Raw genomic sequence first — 21,764 nt, forward strand, 5'->3', positions numbered from 1 at the left:
CCGCGCTGACGCACTTCCAGCGCGGCGGGCCGGGAGCGCTGCACGTGTGCGGCTGCTGCTCCCTGCACCCGTTCCCTACACATTCCCTCCTTCCCCTCGCTCTCCCCCACCCCCAGTATTCCCGCCGCCATGGGGCTGACGCGGCAGTACCTGCGGTACGAGCCCGCCGCGCTCTTCGGGCTGGTGGCGAGCGCCAGGGGCAGCGTGGCCTTCGTGGCTCTGCGCGGGGAGCGGGGCCGCTACGTGGCCGTGCCGGGCTGCGAGCATGTGTTCGTGTGGGACACGCGGAAAGGAGAGAAGGTGCGAGCGGGGCCGGCCCGGGATGCGGTGCCGGGCTGGGGGGGTGATGGGTGGCGTGGCACGGCTGGGGTGCGGCGTGCGGGGCTTTTGGACCACCTGAAGCAGCGCTGTTTGTGTCACTGGACGGCATTTCAAGGGAGGAGACACCTCCACAGCTTCCCCCCCTCCTCTGTAGTGTGAGCACAGTGTGAGGTTTGAGCTCGTGTCCTGACCCCATCATGGTGTTGTTTTCCAGTTCCCCAAACTGGTCACTGGACCAAAAGGATCCTGCGTAGTGTTACCTTTTGGATAGTCCAGAATAAATGACTGTCTTGGATGCTTACATGAAGGGCTTGGTACTATTTATTTCTGTTTAAGGCATTGATAAGATTTGCATTTGTTGAAATCCCTCAGACAGCACCACCACACATAGAGCAGATGCGGCTATAGATGATTTGGATATCTGCAATGCAGCAGCTCTAACCTTTGTTTTCTTCTGATAGTACCTTGTGGGAATCAGTTGTCAGGGGGAGGGAGTGGCAGTTCTACTGTTCTGCTCTTACTGTGAGAGTAATTTATTTTATCTTGACCTGATCCTAAAATGGCTGGATCTCACTGTGGATCCTTTGAGATTTGCCTCAGTACCTCAGCTGGAGAAGAGTAATCGCTGTCGTGGTGACTGGAAAGCTGCTCCCTGTTTAGCTGGCTGTGTAAAAGTTCTTAGATGAATCAGGAATGTCATGCAGTTTGTGTTTTGGCTGTGGAATTGGGCATCCCATGTGAAAGTTGTATCTCATAGGGAGGGAGTGAGCTGTAACTTTAAGGACTTTGCCACATATTGTCTCCTTTCAGGTCCTGAAATCACTCTAAGTACTACTGTCCACTGCAAACTGAAATTGGGATTTGCTTCACAGCCCCTAGAGTCTGACAGCTGGTACATTGTTTTGGAGATGTTCTTGTGCAGTCCGTGGGAAAGCAGATCTGTCCTATTCCTGAGAAAGGCCGGGCAAGAGAGGATGAATTGGGAAGAAACTTTCAGACTTTACTCTCATACAGTGCTTCTTGCTCTCTGGCACTTAAAATGCGGAGGCAGAAATCTGAGCTCCTGAGTTTCAGGCTTCATTCTGCACCAGTTTCCTGTTTGAGTATGAGAACTTCCCTTCTAACTGCTGTTTGCCATGGAAAATGGGGCTAATGACACTGTATTTTGGGCAAGAATTTGAAAAATGAACTTAAAGAGTGGCAGAAGCTCTCAGTTGGATGTTCACTATAAGAGTAGAGTATATTCTTTCTGCTGTGTAAATATCTGGCTCTGACACATCATTTATCAACATTATACATATTTTGTCTCCTAAAAATTGCAGGTTCTTATCCTTAAGGGTCTCAAGCAGGAAGTCAGTTGCCTCTGCCCGTCTCCAGATGGGTTGCACTTGGCTGTTGGGTACGAAGATGGATCAATCCGTGTCTTCAACCTCCTAAGCGGAGAAGCGAGTATCACTTTCAATGGACACAGGGCTGCAGTTACAGCACTGCAGTACGACCATCTGGGTGGCCGCCTGGTGTCTGGCTCAAAGGTGAGGGTTGCACACCTGGAGGATGGCCCTTTCACAGAGATGCTCCATGGGGAAGGCTGACCTGCACTAAAATGTTCAGCATTTTAGGTGGGTTATGTGGACCTCTGCCTGCAGCCACAGGATGGCAGTGAGAGGAGTTAGGACTGCAAGACAGTGATGAAACTGGGAGCCCAGGGCTGGGAAAGCTGCAGGGGTACTAGTACAGGTTTTAAAGTGAAGAAACTTGTGAGGTCAGGAATAGCAAAAGTGACTCAGTCTGAGATAACATTACATTTACTAGTGTGAATGCACCTTTGGGGAAGGAATGGCACTTGCATTAAGTATCTTGACATTCAAGTTCAGAGTGAGAAAGTGTGCTCTCAGCTGATATTTTCAGTCTCATAGCAGAACTTTTGCAGAGGCAAATGCCAGTCCCTTGGAGATGCTCTCTCTGTTCCAGGATACCGAAGTCATCGTGTGGGATGTCATCAATGAGAGTGGTCTGTACCGGCTGAGAGGACACAAGGATGCTATCACTCAGGTCCTTTTCTTGAAGGAGAAGAACCTGTTGGTCACCAGGTGAGCCAGGCTAAGTGTAGCTGTTGATCAGGAAAGCAGGCATGGTTTTACTTGAAATTTAGGCATCCTATGTTCTACAGCCATTTATGTTCTCCTTCGTGTCTCATGAGATCTCAGACCCACCGTCATCTTTGATTTTGTCACATCCACATATTTTTTAATAGTGCTTGAATCCAGATGTGGTTAGTGGAGCTGAAATGACCATACTGAAAAACAGTATTTAGAAAAGTGTTTAACAAGCTGGTAGATGCAACAACTTAAAATTATTTTAACAAGGAATAGCGATAATATGTTCATTATGTATGTAGTCATTTTTACTGTTTATCTTGAAGAATTAAGCAGACTTAACTATGTCTGTCCAGACAGCAATGTGACAGAAAAATTGCTTCATCATAAGCTGTAAATATAGGAATAAATTAAAAGATGATAGGGTGTTATTTTTAGTTGGTTTTTTGTTATTCAACATGAGCTGTGAGTTGACTAAATAACTTTATTAAATGGTTGACAGAAGATACTCTTGTGGAAGTGTCAGTCAGTAATTTTTTATTTATTAATACGTCTTACAGTAGCTTAAGAGAAAAGTGCATGCTATCAGTTGAGTGTAAAATTAGAGTTTCTTTAGCTTTTCTTAAATTTTTTTCAGTAGCATTTGGTTAGTTTGGTGGATGATACCCATCCCTTAATGCAATTTCAGTACTTGCAGGTCAGTTTTAGAAATGCTTCTTAATTTTCTCAGTAGCTAAATTGAGATAAAATTCCTCTCTGTTTTTGTATTTATTTTATTAACAGAGTACAGATATTATCCTGTTTTTCTGAAGATGCAAAGTCTTGCTTCCTTACTTTAGATTGTTTTATTGCCCAAGCAACTAACTACCTTCCTTCGTGTACAGAATTTTTTGTGGTATTTTCATCTGTCCAGTTTGCAAATGTCATTGAATCCTATGTAACAAAAGAGGTGGATTAACAATAAATACCACTTGTAATCAGAATTTTTTTTTTTTGTCCTGAGGGAGCTTAGTAATGTAACAATTTGTATCTTGATTTAGTTGAAACTTATTGAGGAGAATAGGCTCTGAAAAACTTACCAAAAATTAATAAAGTTAAATTGTTGTAGGGTGCACTGAAAGAATGCTGAAATTACTTTTCTTGAATGCTCTTGTAGTATTGAGGTAGCATAATGTGTGTGTTTTCAAGGAGATCTTATCCTGTGTGGGCTTTGAAGGACTGAAACAGCTGTAACTCTGCAGATGAGTGTTCAAAAGGAAGGAATCTGTGTTTCTTGTAGCCTGGTCAGTGCACAGGCATGGCACTTGTTGAGACTACAGAGAATTGTTCTCATCCCAAATTAGCAAGGAAGAAGGCAGTGTGACACTGGGGCTGGGAGCTGCAGGTGGAAGTAGTTTTCAGTAACTTGCCAGATACATTGTTGGAGTACCTTTGTATTACTCTACTTTGTTCTTGTGTAGCTTGGGAAATTCAGTGTCTGAGCAGCTGCTCTGGGATATGTTGTGGCATGTTTTAGATTTTTTTTATTTTTTTATTTCTACCACTTTTCTAAGCATGTGTGCTCTGGCAGTCTTTCCTCAAGTGTTGAGTTTTGATTCTTTGTTCCAGTGGCAAGGACACACTGGTAAAATGGTGGGATCTGGATACCCAGCACTGCTTCAAAACTCTTGTTGGACACCGAACTGAGGTAAAGGGGATGTGTGGGGAACTGTTGGGGTGGAGGGACTCTGGATTACATGTCATGGCTCACTTTGTGCTTTCCCTGCTCTCAGGGGTTGTAAGCTGGCACTGTCATACATTTTACTTGTCATTAGGCTTTAGGAATGAACAAATGAGAAACTTCTGTACTTTCCAGGAGCTGTCATCAACATGCAGTTGGTAACAGGTCCAGTACAGAGGTCCCCAGAGGAGGTCTCAGCTAACCATTCTCTCTTTTTTATTCATTTAAATAAATCAATTAGAGATGCACTGCTGTTGTGATAGTTAAAGCAGCCATAAGCCATTTTCTCACACTGTGCCTCTGGACAGGTCTGGGGAATGGCTTTGCTATCCAAAGAGAAGCGTCTGATCACTGGGAGTGCTGACAGTGAGCTGAGGGTGTGGGATCTCACATACATCCAGGAGGTAAGACGCTCCCTCTGTAACCCCTCAGTCTCCCCCCTGCCCAGTTGCTTGTCTTTGGACTAAGGTGGGACTGGTACATGTGGAAATCTAGTTGATGTTCTGGGAACCAGAGCCAAAGCGACATCTTTGCTGTCTGAGGGGTCCAGAAGCTGCCCTTGGGATAGGCTTTGCTGTTTTCTCTGTTTTTAGCTTTCAAGTGAAGCTGCAAGCTCTTCCAGAACAAGATTTCCACAGTGTGTCAGATCTTCCTGCTTTACGGCTAGAGGGGCCAGTCTTGTGGGTGGGTGATAATCATGGGAGAACATTGAGTGCTTGGTGCCTACAGGCATGCTGTAGGCTACTCCAGTGTATGCTAACTAATTGTATCTCCAGGGAAATGAAGTGTGAGACAGGAACCAGAACACTGTAGCTCTTATGGTTTAAGGTACTCCTTAAGGTGTTGGTTTTTTTTGCTCATGAACAGGTAAAAGACCCTGATGAGCCAGAGTCCAAGAAAAGCAAAGGGCCTTCACCTGGCACTGAAGAAAACACTGAAGAGGACGAGACCTTAGAGTTGGATGAGCATCCTGAGGAAGTAAGATCATTTTCCATGCTGTCTATGAGATGGTACATCTAACCCCATTTGCATGGTTTATACCCTGTCATATTTAACTTGTTCGGGAAAATGTGATTCTTGTTTTTCTCTGTAATTGTCTTGCTCCATAACAACTTCCTCAGCAGTAGTTGCTGTCTCATCTACTTGCAAAACATCAGCAGAAGTATGTGTGCCAAAACATATATGCATTATTCTCCACTAAAAGAGGAGGACAGGCAGATATTTAAAGTTTAACTCTGCTAATAGAGCTCTTTGATCAAACAACACAGGAATAAGACAGTTACTAGCTGGTTGGCAGTGCTGATGCTGAGCTTTGCAGGTCAGTAGCAGAAACTGGGAGGACAGAGTTGCACCATCATTTCCCCCTCTTCTCTTCTTGACTTCCCTTGTCAGCAGGTTTCTGAGTTTGCTTGAGAAGATCATGTGACATTTCAGACCAGAGTTTTTTCTTCTTTCCTTATAGCGCATCGTTAAGTGCAGCAAAGTAGGATCCATTGTGCGGGAAGGGAGAGACCGAGTAGTTACTCTTGCCACAGACCGAATGGGCAAGTTTTTGGCCTGCCATGTGAGTAATAGGCCCCTTTGCTGTTGAGCTGTAGAGGAGGCTGTTAGAGACCTTTCGTAATTTCTGTGAGGGCCAGCCAGGGCTTTATATTCCTTTGACTTTGTTTGCTCTGTCTCTAGGGAACAGATGCTGTTCTGGAAGTGTTCACTGTCCTCTCTGAAGAGGAATTGCAGAAGAAATTGGAAAAGAAAATTAAGAAAGCAAAGAAAAAAGCCAAGTAAGCAGTCTTTTGGGTGTATTTGGATGCTGTCAGTGTCCAGAAGACTATTAGAAAAGCCCTTCAAGTAGCATTACACAGTGGTTGAACTCCAAACTTCTGGTCATTCTGTTTGTGCTAGCCATTGTATTCTGGGGTTGCTGTTCCTGTGCATCCTTGGTGCTTGTCTGAGCAACACTGCTCTCAGAGACTGAGGAAAGACCTTTCTTCCGAGTCTTCCCCTTGCCAAAAAAGAAGATAATGTGTGCAAAGAAATGGACATAAAATGGAGTTTTCAGAGCTGCTCACCTCTAACTGACATTGCTGTTTATATTACTTGGTGCATCAAAGTAAATCCTTGATAGGACATGCAGGAACGAGAGTTTCATCTGAGAAGTCAGAGTGACTCTGATACCTCATCTCCTGTTTTACATCAGGCTAGTGAGAACTTACATACAAGTGAGAGCTTTCTTAATGTTTTCTTAGTGTTAAGTGTGTCTCTGCACATCATGGCACTTAACAGGTGCCTCAGAACCGCCCTTAGGGAGAGGTCTGACTTGAGGCTAGAAACTAAAGCATAGGGTATGTAAATCTGGAGATGCATTTTGGCAATGGCCGAGGACTTCTGGTGGGTGGTAGGTGATGAGCAGAAGCTGATCTCACTCTCAAACACAGCTTTCTGTTGTCTGTTTTGCATCCATATTTCTCACGTGCCTTGTTGAAGTGCTTTGGCTCCAGAGGAGGTTGCTTTTATTAGGACAGATTTTCTCTTTAGTAGTCTTCATACCAGCATGAACTTCACTGTCTCACCCTGTTCCTAAATGTGATTGGCATTGGTGGATAGGAGAGAGGTTATTTTCAGCAGGCTAAGTGGTTACCTTAGGTTGTTCTCTGTCTCTGTGTTGGTTTGTGTTGGCTATGATGGGTCATTTGACTCTCCTTCCTTATCTGACATTTCTAGGCAGAAATCTGAAGAGGCACCTGAAAGGAGTGTGGAGCTGAGCCTGCAGGAGGAGATTCAGCGGATCACTAATGTCAAAGCTTCTTCTAAAATCAAGTGAGTGGAAAGCCTGTGGTAGAGTCTGAGCTGTGGTTATGCAGCTACCTAGGGAGAGCTCTGCATGGCTTGGTATGGGGAGAGGTGGAAGAAATTTCCCCCTTGACATCTGTTTAGCTTGGAGCAGGGAAGAGGCCTGCCATGATCTCCAGTCCATTCACACTCTTCAGAAGTGGTCCCCATCTTGCACACCTCTGCGTCTTAGTGTGCACTTGCGTGTTGGATGTGCTCTGTCTGTATTCCTGTATCGCTTGACCTTGATATTCGATCCCTTCTGCAGTTTCTCTTATTGCCCCTGTGTACAGCTTTGATTTTGTCTAATCAAACAGGTCATTTGACTTGATTCTCTCTCCAAAAGGAGAGCTGAAGATTGTACTGTTGCTCCAGAACAACGTCATTGAGTCATACAACCTGGACCTGTCAGCACAAGTCCCACAGGCTGTCCGTGCGTCCAAGATAACCATTGGAGGCCACCGCAGTGATGTCAGGACGTTGGCTTTTAGCTCTGACAACATTGCCATTCTCTCAGCAGCTGCAGAGTCTGTAAAGATTTGGAACAGGTATGCAGTCCAGTTGGGTCAGTGTCCTCTGCCCTATGTGTGTCAATCTCCCAGAACTCAGATGCTGTGTTCAGAAAAGCAGTGCTAAGGAAGAGGGGACAATGGAGAGAGATAAAATAGTGCATGAAGTAAGGGAAATAAAAAAAAAACCAAATTGACTTATTAGGGAAACTGAGAAGCTGTACAGCTAAAGTTGCAACACAAAGTCTAAACACAGAAGTCATACACAGCAGTCTGGTAGAGACTGTATTTTGTTGTGAGGGTTTTTTTTGTTTTTTCCTTTTTAATAAGAGGTACTAACTGTTACTCTAAACAAGCTACTGCCTGTTCTTTTGGGAACATGTGGAATTCTTGGCACCTTATCTGAAGGATCTAGTATTAGACTGAGTAGGCTGCTGCCTTGATCTAGATTGTTGTCCCAGTGTTTCCTGAGTGGTGCGGGTTTCAGGCTCTGTTACCTTTGAACTCTCTGTCTTATACTCCTCTCTCCTCTCTGAAGTGACAGGAATTGCTGTTGGAGGACAGGAGCTCTGTCCTTCCTCACAACAGCAATAAGTCATGATGGTGGACTATATAATGGCACGTTTTTATGGAAAATGTTCTTAGCAGTAATGCTGGATGGCCTTTGGGTCACAGGATGGTGGTGGTGTCTCTTCTGACCCCAGCTGAAAGACAGCTGTAGGCAGAGGCCACTCTGGAGCATGTCTCACTGAGTGGGCCAGATTTTGTGTCTGATAAGAGGTTTAGGGCTCTGTCTCTGCCCACAGATCGACCTTGCAGTGCATCCGGACGATGGACTGTGAGTATGCGCTCTGCTCGCTCTTTGTCCCGGGAGATCGGCAGGTCATCATTGGCACCAAGGTAAGGAGTGTCCTTCTGCACTCCAGACTGCCCACGTCTGAAAATATGTTGTGAAAGTGTCATTAAGGCAGCATCACCAAAAGTACGCTATGTCTCCTGATCTGGAGCTCTGTTTTAGGTGTAAAAACCTCTCTTGACAGTCAGGTTCTGCTCTGTTCCCAAACTCTTTATGGAGCTCTTGTAGCTTGAGCTGGACATGTGGGGAGAGCTTTGGGATCAGGAGTTTGGTCTTCTGTGTAACAGCTGTTGGGGAGATGGATGGCAGGGGCGCTCTTCTGTCAGGAGCTGTCATGAGTTGTGAGCAGAGGGGCTGATTTGTCCTCTGTGATATATCTTTATCCCTAGACAGGGAAGCTGCAGCTCTATGACCTGGCTTCTGGGAGTCTGATGGAGACACTTAATGCTCACGATGGGGCAGTGTGGTCCATTGCTCTTTCACCAGACCAGGTAACTCAGCCACCTTTCTAAATATCATCTGTTGCATGTTTTTTTGTGTAGTTCCTTCCTTTAGTACCATTTTTGCACTACTGACCCCTCATCCTGGGAGGTGGAGGATGCAGCTGGTAGTGTCTAATAACTTTGTAGTGGAATCAAAACAATAGCAAGCAATAACCTGCCTGAGATTCATGCACCCTACAGATTTAAAACATATGGGATAGATTTTACCCTTGTTCTGAATGTAATGTAAATGGGATAATGTTGAACTGTTCTTCATTTAGAAGGCTATGCTTGTGTGGTGATGGTTTGTGTGATCCAGTGACAGTGGGAGTGTCTAGTTGCCCACAAAGCACATGCACATTGTTACCTACAGCTGAGGTGACTGCTTTCAGTCCCAAAGTTTCAGTCCAGGTTTTGATTTACATTTGGGGTCTTTGTTTTAGATCACCCTACTAGAGCTTTTGAAATTGTGGTTGTTGCTCAGCCAATGGGTAATGCATGCTTGAGCAGAGCAAGTGTTCCTGGTGGTGGCCACTTAATCATTAATGCTGTAGGATAGTGGGACACTTCAAATACCTCCTTGTGTGTTGGCAGTTCCTTGCTGTAGAATTTTTCTGGATTATAGCTATTGGTTTCACAATAACTTTTTTTGTTTTCCCCTGCAGCGTGGCTTTGTGACAGGAGGTGCTGATAAATGTGTCAAGTTCTGGGAGTTTGAGCTTGTGAAGGATGAAAGCAGTGTTCAGAAAAGGTGAGAAAACGAACCTTTCTGGACTACGTTGAGCTGCAGTCTCTGTTGTTGTTGATGAATGCTTTGGCCTTTGCTGTGTACTGCAAGAAGCATCCATGATATCTGTGTGGAACACGTGAATAAGAGTGTGAGCTCGGTGCTGTTTTGTGAAGGCCTGAGCTTAGCTGGAGAAGGGCACTTGCCTAATTCTGATCACTTTCTTCTGTGTGAGTTTAGCCTCTAATCAGGATGGGCTTTCAGATCGTTACGCAGTAAATTTAGCTGTGAAGTTCATCAGCCTGCAGGGCCTGCTTATTTTCAGTCCTGTCTTGTAAAAGTCAAAGTGAGGGGTGAGATGCTGCATGTTACAGTTAACTTTCTGTCCTAGGGTGCAGTGTGGGACTTCCTGTATCTTCCTAACTTATTCGTTTGGGATAACAATTATTTTTTTCTTCTTCTTGTTGCCAGGCTTTCCATGAAACATGTGCGCATTTTACAGCTGGATGAAGATGTCCTCTGTGTACGGTACAGCCCCAACCAGAAACTCCTGGCTGTCTCCTTACTGGATTGCACTGTGAAGATTTTCTATATTGATACGCTCAAGGTGTGCGAGACGAAATGGGCTGTGAGGCTGTGGAGGAAGGGATGTAATGGTAACCTGCAAGATCAGGAATACAGAGGGAAAAATGTCTGTTTATTGTACAACTCTAGTAAGAATCAGAGAGGCCATGCATCCTGCTTCAGGTGCCTGTTTGCTAGCAATCCTGACAGAACCATGGCTGGCTGACACTGGGGAAAAGATCCATGTTTCATTTGGAAAGTGTTCTGAGCCCGTAGATGTCAAGGTTCATTCTAAACATTGCAGACATGGTCTTACTCCTGAATTGCGAGGCAGTGTAAGGGTGTAGATGGATGTGTCACATGTGGCACTAAATAGGGTGTAGCAGAGGCAAAATCTGGGGGAGAGAAACCTTCCTTGTGAGCAGTGTGTGATGGTTTTATGAGTTGTGTATTAGCACATGAATGTTAGGGAGTGACACAGGACAGACTGGGGCTGACAGGTAGGCAGAGAGAAATAGAGATAAACTCCATAGGCAGAGGTGATCAGCATCAGAATTAATTCAGCTTCCTTGGGTACTTCCATCCCTCTCTCAGTTCTGCCATCATGGCCCTGCTGCAAACTCTTCAGGGCAAGAACAGAAGTGGAGCAGCGCTAGAAAGACAGAGCTCCTGATGCAGATCAAAACTAGCCTGTAGTTTGAGATTTTTACACATCTTTACCAGCATATTTAACTGAGTCACCTTTCTTCTGCTTCAGTTTTTCCTCTCTCTGTATGGACACAAACTGCCAGTGCTGTGTATGGACATCTGCTATGTAAGTATCATTAGGGCTATGTTAGGTGGGTCAGTGGTGATATGGATGATTGTGAGAACCTCTGCTGGCGGCAAGGTCTCTAGGATAATGGTTTCTTGTCACCCCCTTGCTCCCAGCTCAGCAGTTTCTGGATGGGACACAGTAAGCAGTCCTGTGCTCCCTAGAAGGAGTACCAGAGTAGTGGTCATGACAGAACTGACCAGAGCATTTTGTGAGTGAGTGGAAACCAAAATGCTGTTGTGGTTCTTTAGACTCAGCTTAAAAGGTAAAGCCTGCTCTCTGCTGACAGTTACTATGTGAGAGGAGCCTGAATTTTTTGTTAGTGGGAGCAGAGACCAGGTGCTGAGATGAAGCAGCCTCTTGTCTGCCTTCATGTCTATTCATTCTTGCGATTCATCTTGCTCTGCGGTCTCTTTGGAATGAGGCTCATTGAAAGCCAAGAATGTCGAGGTATAACCAAATACCTGCAGAGATTCAGAGGAGGGTCAGAGTGCTGTCAGTGCACCGTACTAGTACCACAAATATTGGCCACTGTGGTGAGAGAAGGTGGAGGTATCAGGAGGCTGTATTCCAGGAGCCAGATACCTGCCTGATCAGCAGTGTTTAGTCACTGGTTCAGCAGCAGTTCCTCATGGGGCTGCCAGCAGCTACCCACACCCTCCTCTCTCTTTTGCTCTATAGGATGGGACTCTAATTGCGACTGGCTCTGCTGATAGGAATGTGAAAATTTGGGGCTTGGATTTTGGAGACTGTCACCGTTCTCTCTTTGCCCATGATGACAGGTTAGTCAAATCCTACAGCATCTGGGCTGTGGACTCTCTTGTCTCCAAGGGCTTGTGATCCAGCAATAATCCTTTTGTCAAGCGTAGAGTGGGGAGAAGGTCTGCAGTGTTCCCCAAGTGGCTAAATTTGAGCCTTCTTCTCTTCCAGTGTGATGTATCTGCAGTTTGTGCCGAAATCCCATCTCTTCTTCACAGCTGGGAAGGACAGCAAGATCAAACAGTGGGATGCAGATAAATTTGAACATATCCAGACCCTGGAGGTAGGCATTTTTTGGAGACTGTTGAAAGGAAGCATTATCCCTGCATGAGCAGCATTTTCCTCAGAGGTGGGACTTGGGTGGTGTTCATGCCATATCTCTTCTGTCTACCATGCAGGGGCATCACCAGGAGGTGTGGTGTTTGGCACTCAGTCCCAATGGAGACTATGTGGTGTCAGCATCCCATGACAAGTCCCTGCGCCTCTGGGAAAGGACGAGGGAGCCACTTATTTTGGAAGAGGAGAGGGAGATGGTGAGAGTTGCATCCTTCCTGCCAAAGACAACTTCAGGCCTGTTTTCTCTTCAACAGGCAGTTTCCTCATTTTTCACTGTGGAAGAGCCTGGCTCTACACTTGGCAGACTGGCTCGTTATGAACCACAGCCTGGTGTTGGGGTGCCCAGGCTTGTCTTATCACCTTTTGCATGATGGGACTGTAGCCTGAGCTGTCTGGAGACAGCACTGCAGGTGTTGCCTGTGCTCTCTTGTCCTGCACTGCAGATGCCTGCTAACTTGCTCTCTGCTCTGCTTCTCTCCTGCTTCTCAGACTCTGGCCTGTAGTTGTGCTTTTCTGCAGGTCTATCGCCTACAGTCTTTGATATTCTCTTGTTCTCTTGTCCTCCTTTCAGTACAAGTGTGCTTGGGGGACAGTTCAGCAGGTGTCTATTGTGGAGCACTTCAGTTAAATGCAGTTTGTCTTGGTTTCCCCTTTCCCTACCGTGAGAGGTCCATTCTGTCTTAGTAGCAGGCCCCAGAGCTCAGGGCTGCTGGAAGAAGCCCCTTCTATTCCATCTGAGCATGTATTGTGAGGACTCATAGACTCCAAGAAGGACTTCAGTAGGAAGGAAGGTATGGAGGTCTCTAGTCCAACCCCATGCTCACTGCAGGGTAACCTTAAAGCAGGTGCTCAGATACTTGTCTTGGTACACTGATGTCTCCAGGGAAAGAGATTTTCCAGGCTGTCTGAGCACCTGTTCTAGTATTGAGCCTGTTGGTGGATGTGTTTATTTCACGTATCCAATTAGAGATTCTGTTGGAATAATTTGTAACTCTTGTCTTTTCATTGTATCCCTCAGAGGAGCCTGTCTCTGTCACCCTTTCTTAAAGCAGTTGTCAAACCACGGTGAGGGAAGGAGGCAGAAATGCCAGAAGCAGGAGTAGATGAGAAACCTGCAATAGATGTATGGTTTTTTTTTTATTCCAGCCTGTTTGCAAGAGCTGACCCAGAGCCTGCACCTTGCTGCCCAGTGTTTGGTGTGCTAGGAATGAGGGTGGTAAAAGGAGAGACAGCTTCTTTGCTAGGTTCTAGAAAAGAACGTTTTGGGTCAAGTTTGAGTAGCAAGGTGGGCATGAATACACCAGTAGTGAATTACATGCTGATGTAATTGATGCCCATTCATGTGAGAGATGGCAGACTGGAGCCTTTTTCCTCTTGCCTTTTCCTTTTGTCCTCTGGGACAACCCTGGGACTCCTGTGCTGTGTGACTGGTGAAAGGTCTGGTGCTGAACTGCTGTGGTGTCTATCTCGGCTTGGCATCTGTCTAAGGGTTATTCCTGCATCCAGAGCAGAGGCCTTGATTTCTTCTTGGCTGAAAGATGCTAGATCCCAACCCCTATGGGGTTGGGACCAGGGACAAATGGGCATTTTGCACTGGCACTGTTGATCTCTGCTGATTTATCCTGGTTTTGCAAGCGGCTGCATGAAGCTGCAGGCTCCCTTGCTCAGCCAGTCTGGAGGGAATTTGTACCCTTGCTGCCTGCTCACCCCTGTTAATATGTTGTGTTTTCATCCACTGTAGCAACGAGAAGCTGAATATGAAGAGAGTGTGGCAAAGGAAGAGCAGCCTGTGGTGAGTGGCACCATCTGAATGTGTGTCTGTATGACTGTACAAACTCTGGAATAACTGTTTCTGTAAGAGGTATAGAAGAGGTACCAGAGAGGAAAGATAATTTTCTTGTTTTGAGGAGGTGCTGGGCGGAAGGAAGCTGTGGGAGCTGTGGTTGCACCATGATGCATTTGGCTCTGGTACTTCAGAGACAACATCAGGAGATTGTGTGGAACTGGCCAAACTGCTACACAGTAGCTGTGGACACTGAAAGCTTGCTGTGCTTTTACCCTATTTATCTCCCCACTTCAGGTCCACATCAGCTGTGTACCAAGGCTGGGCTGCCTTCTGGCAGCTGCTTCCAGGTCCATGTAGTGCAGGACTGGTGGGGAAGACCGATCCCTCTAGCTGAGATGCTTGGGTTGTGTTGCTGGTTGTTTTGACACTTAATGGATTACCTGGCCTCTGCTGGCAGAACAAAAACTATTTTCCTGCCTCCCAGAGCTCAGTGTTAGTCCAGTGCCTCTGTTCCTGAGGAAAAGCTGTGCACTTGGGAAACCCTGTATTTCCCCACATAAATGACCAGTTTAGGGAGTGGGGCTGATGTTTTTCTTAGTATGGGTTATGGTACCGTGCCTACCACAGCAGGTGCTTACATGTGTCAGCTGCGGAAGGACAGAACTGCAACTCTGTATTTTGTAGGTGCCTGGAGAGACGCAAGGAGAGACAGGGCTGGCTGGAAAGAAGACTATTGAAACCATCAAAGCGGTAAGGTTGTGTGGGTCTGCCAGTGTTGATTTGAGCCTTACCAGCCTCTGCCCTAGGGGGGCTGTCACAGGGTCAGAGCATCAGTTTGAAGAGTAACCTGTGCTGTCACATAAGGGCAGGTTGCCTCTGCCTGCAAGAGCAGTCTGTCCTGCTCTGTGGCCAACAGGGAAGAATCTGACTCTAGAGAGTCACACACCAGGAAATCCTGAGATCTCTCCAGGGAATGAGATGTGAGGTTCCTGTAGCTGCAGCTTTCTCTGCCTGTCACATGTGGGACAGACTGGGCTGCTCTTGCCCTATGGGGTTTGCAACCCAAAGGAGCACAAGGCAGCTGGGATGTTCTCTAGACATCAGGCCTCTTCCCGAAGGCCTGTGCAGTCCCGTGGGCATTTGTGGAAGGTGGGAATGTATTGTGGTGCTTGAGGTGGGAGGTGTACCAGGAAGATGTGGGGAGGGTAATTTCATGGCTGCAGATTTCAACAGTTTGGTGCTCTTGTAAATACAGAGGAAATCCTTAATCTGAAAAGGCTGAAGCTGCAGCAGAGAGCAGCCAGGGCAGTGGGGGGAATATGGGTGATGTGTGACATCTTCAGGACATGGCTGATGTTGCTCGGGTGCAGTCTGGAGCAGAGGTTATTGGGCAAGATGCCCTCTGGAGCTTGGGGTCAGCCCCTCTGCTTCCACCTCCATTTGTCCAGTCGGGCTTTGCTTTGGCTTGTCCCGTGTCACTGATGTGCTGTTCTTGTGTTACACAGGCTGAGAGGATCATGGAAGCTATCGAGCTGTACAGAGAAGAGATGACAAAACTAAAGGAACACAATGCCATATGCAAAGCTGCAGGGAAAGAGGTAAAAGACAGGAATGTACCAATCCCAGTGTTTGTTGGGTGTATCCTTCCAGCTCAGGTGGTTAGCATGCAGATAAAGCCAGGATAGCTGGAAACAGCAGATATTTGCTGAAATCTTTTGGAGAACTAAATGGCACCGTGCACTGGGGCATGGTTAGTGGTGTGTTCTTTCCTTCCAATATCTTTATGTTTAAAGTCATAGTAGTCATAGTCATAGTTTAAAGTCTTCCCTGGAAGAGCGTACTGCTGCAAATTCATCCCAAAGCCTAGTCTTTGCCTTCATCTCAACACTCCTTGCTAAATAAGGGACTGTGATGTAAGTGGCAAAAGTGACAAGCAGTGGGAGAAAATTCATACATGTTTGAGTTAGTCATATACTTCTGAGAATGAGATCATCTAGTGGCTGCAAATGAGGCCTTCGGTGACATTCTGGGAAGGATGGAGGTGTGGGAATTGCAGGAAGACACTCAATTAAAGGTCTCTCTCTACTGTGGGTAAAACTTTGGTCTGAATACGCATTTGTACACACACAGACCTTCCTCATTCTAACCTATTCTGTGTCTCCAGGTTCCCTTTCCTGTCAACCCCATCCTCCGTGCCTATGGAAATATTACGGTAAGTGGAATGCCCAGGCCACAGGCTGTGGTCCTTTCTGAGTTTGAGTGGGGCTGGTTTGCTGGCTGAACCAAAACACTGGGTTGCTGTGGGAAAGGACTACTTGATTCAACTTGAAAACTTGGCACTTTGGTGTGTGCAAAGTGAACATAATTTGGGTTTTTCATGATTGTGGAGTTTTTGGTGGACTTTTAAAATTATTTTTTAGTATCTTGCATGTGTGTTACAAAAGTTTAAGCCCATCAGGGTTAAAGAGGATAATGAAATCCTGTGGCTCAGTAGCTAGCAATTTCTTTGCAGATGGATGATGTTTAATTGAATCCACTGTACAGAAAAGGGAATTTGGACCTGCTTCCAAAGCCTTGGAGAATGTGCTAGTCCAAGTGCTAGGCTGCTGGGTAAAAACATAGGTGCAAGTCATGATGTGTCCCTTTATGTGGTTACTTGACCACGATGAGCGTCAGTGTTTCAGACCACGAACAAAAGTACTTCATATGCTCACAGTTGCTAATCCTCTTTCTTGGGAGAAACTCTACCTGTGGACTGTTTGTCCCAACATACTCACCGTGTTGCCTTGACTCAGGAAGCACATGAAGGCTTCCTGTTCCTAAATCAGGAATCTGCAGCTGTAACCACAGCAGGGCAGCTCTGGGCAAGGCAGGGCTGTGTTGTAACTGCCTGGGTTGACTTATGTGGCATTGGTACAGCAGTTATGGGTTGTGTTTCTATTCCTGAAGAATTTACATTGAAAAAATTCTGTATGGTAGTTAAATGTCCAGGTTTTGCAGGCTACAGCTGGTGCCTTAACTCCCTCATACCGTACTACTACAAAACATTTTTCACTAAATTCTGAGAATTTTTGACATCCTACAAAATACACAGACATGGATTCATGGATTTCACTGATAAGTAAAAATCCACTACTCTGAGTAGATTAGTTTTTGTTTTCCTGGTTTATTCTAATGTGGACTCCTAGACTATGTTTTTAAGTACCCTTGGGAAGATCCTTGTTTTTTTATTCTCCCCTTTTCATGGAATCATAAAATTGTTTGGGTTGGAAGGGACCTTAAAGATCATCTAGTTCCAACCCCTCGCCGTGGGCAGGGACACCTTCCACTAGACCAGGTTGCTCAAAGCTGCATGTCAATGCCAGATGAAACAGCCTTCTATTTTCCTTCTAACTACCTGTAATCACCTTGCAAGAGCCATTCTGTTCCTCCATAATTGTGTGTCTATTTTAATTATAAGTTGGATAGACTGAACAGAAGTGAATGAAATCCTATGACTTAATAGTTAGGCACTTTGGCAACTCCCAGTTCTGCTCTGCATCTGCCAAACACTTTCAGCAGATTAACAGGAGTAGCAGGACTTAAGTCTTTGGGAGATGAGTTTGTGTAAGGTTTTATATGTGTAATTTGTTTGTTTCACCAAATTTTTTTTCCAGTTTTTACAGGATTCACTGAAGTGAATTGAGATGATTTAGCTTGTTGAATATAAACTATATTTTTCACGGTATTCTTCACCAGTGTAGAGTATCCTGAGAAGGCTGGGTCTGTTTTTTAAGGAGGGAGAACTTCTCAGCTGACTGAAGCTGAAGGAGTTTCCTCTTTGTTCTACTAAGCTTGATCTGTCTGTCTCACAAGATGCAATTGTGTGTTTTTAATTGTGTGAAATGGACCTTAAGGCATGTTGGTCCTGGAATGTTTCGTGATAAGCAGAGTTGGTGTCTTTCCTGTTACAGCCTTCTGCGTATGTGCTAGAAGTTTTCAAGAAGGTCAAGTCAAGGTGAGTCCAAAGAGCCTTATTGCTGAACTGATTTGTGACTGATTATTGGATTTCTAGGCCTGGGACTGGCTGGGGTCCTTGAATGGTCTTTCATGCTAGGTATGGGCAGTGCTAGAGAGCCTGGAGTTACTCTTCCTGGCAGCCTCTTTTGAGAATGCATGGAATTGGGGATTGGTAATTGTTCCTTCCATGGGGAGCGTGGGATGAAGCTTGTGAATGTGGGTTGGCTGCTTGGGGATGCACATGTATGTGGAGAGTAGTTTGGTAATGCTGAGTAGGGAAGGCTGTGTGCCTGCTCCCTGTGCCAGAAGATGCCTGCTGGCCTGGGCTGTAGTCCGTGCAGATGCACTGTGCTTTGTGGGCAGTCACAGACTGCCATGAGGAATGCTTAGCACAGCTTTCGCACCAGAACCTACCTATACTGGAAGTGTTTCCTGCTTATATGTAGCAGTGCAGTGGCTGAGACTAATGCTTCTGTCCCTTTACTTTTTTCTCAGTGAATTGGAAGAGTCTCTCTTGGTGCTGCCCTTCTCCTATGTCCCTGACCTGCTCAGACTCTTCAATGAATATATTCACCTGGGTTCAGATGTTGAACTCCTGTGCCGAGCTCTCCTCTTCCTGCTCAAGTGAGTCCTTTATCTGCCCAGACTTTCTTATTCATCTCTGGGTCTGAAGCTCTTGGGAAGCATCCTTGAGAATAAACATGTGGCCTCTGCAGGAGGTAAGGAGTCACTGCAGCCCACAGTGAATGATGTGTGGAAATGGACTGATTGGATGCAGTGTTGACACGCCCAGATGGGGTTGCTGGTCCTGGTGCCCCAAGTCTCATTGGTATGAAAGATCCTAACCTCGAGTCTGAAGTGGCACTGTTGGTGGCAGAGCCATTGTGTAGAGCCCGTGTCCTCAGAGAGATTTTCCCCTTGCACCACTGTATGTTTATGACTTCAGAAAATAGCTTTTCCAGAGAAATCTGTCCATGCCTGTTACAGTGCTGGTCTGGGGAAGCCTAATTTAAGAGAAAAAGTATGTCTGGAACACACAGAGGCTCAGGAGAGGGGCTTTCTGATGTTTCTAAGAACAATGCTGCAATACATCACTGCCTACTCTGTTCCCAGGATACATTTTGGGCAGATCACAGGCAACCACATGCTGGTGACAGTGATAGAAGATCTGAAGAAAACTACCATCTCCAGAGTCAGTGAGGCCCGGGTGAGTGTTGCACCCTCCCCTGCTCCAGGATCTAGAATAACAGGATAGGCCACTGTTTCTGAGCCTGTATTGTCTATGGTGTCCACTGGGAAAGTTGGTTGGAGGTCTGAGCCCATTTAAACCATCCTCCTTTGCAAAGTAGGCTGCCTTTTCTTTATGTTCTTCCTTATGTGAGCCTAGCTCTGCTCCATCCCTCATTTATTCTTGGTTTTCTGATATGTGTGTTTGGGCCTTGTCTCACTAGTTTCTAAACATGTAGGAGGTAAATAAACTTCCTGTTTTTCTTGGGCTTTTCTGTGGGCTGCTATCTTAATTAATGTAGACTGTGCATCTTCCCAGAGGCAACTTCAGGTGCCTGTCAGCAACTTGTCTGTCAGAATATACAATGTATTATAGCTACTCTTAATGGAGGACTGTGGGGAACCAAGTGCAGGACTGACTGTTCTGCTCAGATGAAGTTTACATTTAAATAATGTTGCGTTCTTTAAATCTGTGGATTGTCCTGCTTTTGTTATTTCTTGGCAGAGGGTGGCCAGTGCAGGACCCTCTGCCCCCTAACAAGCTTGAAATGTGCATGACAGAGTGGTGCTGGTCTGTCTCTGCAGGATGTGCTGGGATTCAACATGGCAGGGCTCCAGTTCCTAAAGAGGGAGATTGAGGCCAAGGATGAGGTGACATTTTTTGCTGATGCCACTGAACGTTTTGAGGAGAAAAAGAGGAAGAGGAAGAAAAAAGAGAAGATGGTTCTTGCAGTGCTCTAGTATTTGCTGCCCAAGACCCAGAGCGCCTGGATGGAGTCACGTAACCTCAGTGCTGGCCATGGAAGTGTTCTTGTGGCTGAACATCAGTGCTGATGTCCAGTGGCTGGGACAAAGTCTGTCCCCTCCCCATGTGGTATAACCAGCTTGTAAACCCAACTCAGAATGGTTGTCTCTGAGGTGAACTATCTGTAGTCTGCTGCAAATGTATGTATTTGGACTGTGTCTGAGGTGACTGTCAAAGGCACGTGCTCTGCCTCCAGGGGAATGCCCGTGAGCAACTGAGTTGATTATCCTGTGAAAGAGATCAGCTCATTCTGGCAGCACAGATTCAATGGAATCGAGCACATGGACTGCTGGTGAGACCATGCCCTGTCCAGGGAAGGCAGCTGGCAAGATTTCATACTGTTTTGACACACCTGCTCGTGGCTTGTGGCCTCTGGACAAAGTTCAGTGACTTCTGCTGAAGTGTGAGAACTTGATCTACAGCTGCTCAGTTTTTAGTGGGACAGGGAGAAATATGGCTGTACTCTGTTAAAAGAATATTTATATATGCTCTACGAGACTATTCTGCTCACAGTGTTTTGTCCTGGTATTTGTCTAGTAAAGCCTCAGCCGCCTTGCCCTGTGTGTCAGTTTTGAAAGGATTTTTTTACAGGGAATAAAATCAGTGGGAGCAAATGAAAGGGCTGCCACCCAGGATTGTGCTGTTCTGGAGAACTGGCAGACTGAGCGTGAGAAGTGTGGGTTGTTTGCATTCTACTTGATCCAGTTTTTAGAAATTGCACTGATTGTTGCAATGTTATACTTGTCCTGTATCAGATAAAAGAGTTTATTTTCTCAGCAGGGCAGAGAGGCAGGATAAAGCGAGCAAGGCTCTGCTGCTCTGGTAAGTTATTAGTTTGTAGTACATGCTGTGTTTTTTACCAGTAATCACAGGTTTGGTGGATGTGGGGGCAGCTTCTGGTTACTTTGCTGGCTGTTGGGCCTACATGTTTTGACTTGGGTACTCAAAGCTGAACTTCTGAGTTTCATGTGGATTTTTATTTGCATCCCAGTTTTTCCTATCTTTGACTTAGGTTCTTTATTACTAGCAAGTATGCAAAAAGCAAACAGTTTCTCAGTCTTTAGACAGCACCTCAAGTGTAATAACCACACCTCTCAGAATAACTGTTGTTAGTGAATAACTTTGTCTGTGGAGGGCTGATTGTTCACTTGTTTCTTCAGAGTCTGGGTAATTTACTGGAGCATGTTGTGCCCCAATGCCAGGAGGTGGGTCTCAGACTATTTACGGAAGTAGCAACCTTCATACAGCTCTGCCAGATGTTTCTGGGTGCCTCTATAATTTTATATTTGTCCAGATATGGGTGAAACTTGTGATCAAACAGCTCCACTCAAACATGTCTCCATCCTGACCTATTCTGTTCTACTTCATTGTATGCTGTTCTTTTTCTTTACTCCTCCCAAAGAAGACCCTCATATGAGGGTCTCATAAGAGGAATTACTGCAATGGGAGGAAGAGGATGATAAATTTTGTTGGTAAACTCAGTTGATATCTGGTTTCCATGTTAGCTGCTGCTGAAATGGGTTAGCTCACTGGGAAGACAAAAGTGTTACAAACGGAGAGGTGGCTTGTGACACCACAGTGCACCCTCAGCCAAGGCGACTGAGGAAAGAGATCCCAAAACCAGGTCCCAAAAGGGGATGGTTGACTGTGCCTCCGTATGATGTGCCCTGTTTACCTTAGTGACAGGGAGATAGGAGCTATGGAACCTATGTAATGGGCTGCTGTTTGATGGTCCTCTGGGAGGCCTGGGATAAAAAACACAACCAGAGGTGCACATGAACTCAGGGACTGTTGAGAAGGTTGTAAAGGTATAGAAGAGTGGCTTGGGATGCAGAGTCATCATTATGATGACAGATGTTTCCTCTGCTCTAAGCTGGAAGAGGGGGAATTCGTTCACCTTTGTCTTCATTTGCTGTCAGTGGTATTAGGGAAGA

At 45.8% G+C, this 21,764-nt stretch overlaps 1 protein-coding gene across 1 annotated transcript; it reads left to right on the forward strand.

Moving 5' to 3' along the window:
• Positions 1–13: 13 nt before the first annotated feature.
• WDR3 (WD repeat domain 3) lies at positions 14–20,393 on the forward strand. The gene is made up of 26 exons (XM_050333894.1): positions 14–300; positions 1,644–1,853; positions 2,293–2,411; positions 4,026–4,104; positions 4,446–4,541; positions 5,005–5,115; positions 5,600–5,701; positions 5,821–5,918; positions 6,859–6,954; positions 7,284–7,514; positions 8,282–8,375; positions 8,721–8,822; positions 9,479–9,564; positions 10,012–10,147; positions 10,862–10,918; positions 11,600–11,700; positions 11,849–11,960; positions 12,076–12,210; positions 13,755–13,805; positions 14,484–14,549; positions 15,305–15,397; positions 15,964–16,011; positions 17,753–17,796; positions 18,294–18,422; positions 18,912–19,005; positions 19,611–20,393. Exons 1-26 carry the CDS (start codon positions 130–132, stop codon positions 19,764–19,766), a joined length of 2,817 nt encoding a protein of 938 aa, XP_050189851.1. The 5' UTR covers positions 14–129; the 3' UTR covers positions 19,767–20,393.
• The last annotated feature ends 1,371 nt before the right edge of the window (positions 20,394–21,764 follow it).

This window comes from Myiozetetes cayanensis, unplaced genomic scaffold (assembly GCF_022539395.1).
Source record: "Myiozetetes cayanensis isolate MyiCay16 unplaced genomic scaffold, myiCay2020 scf5-8, whole genome shotgun sequence".
Classification (NCBI taxonomy): domain Eukaryota; kingdom Metazoa; phylum Chordata; class Aves; order Passeriformes; family Tyrannidae; genus Myiozetetes; species Myiozetetes cayanensis.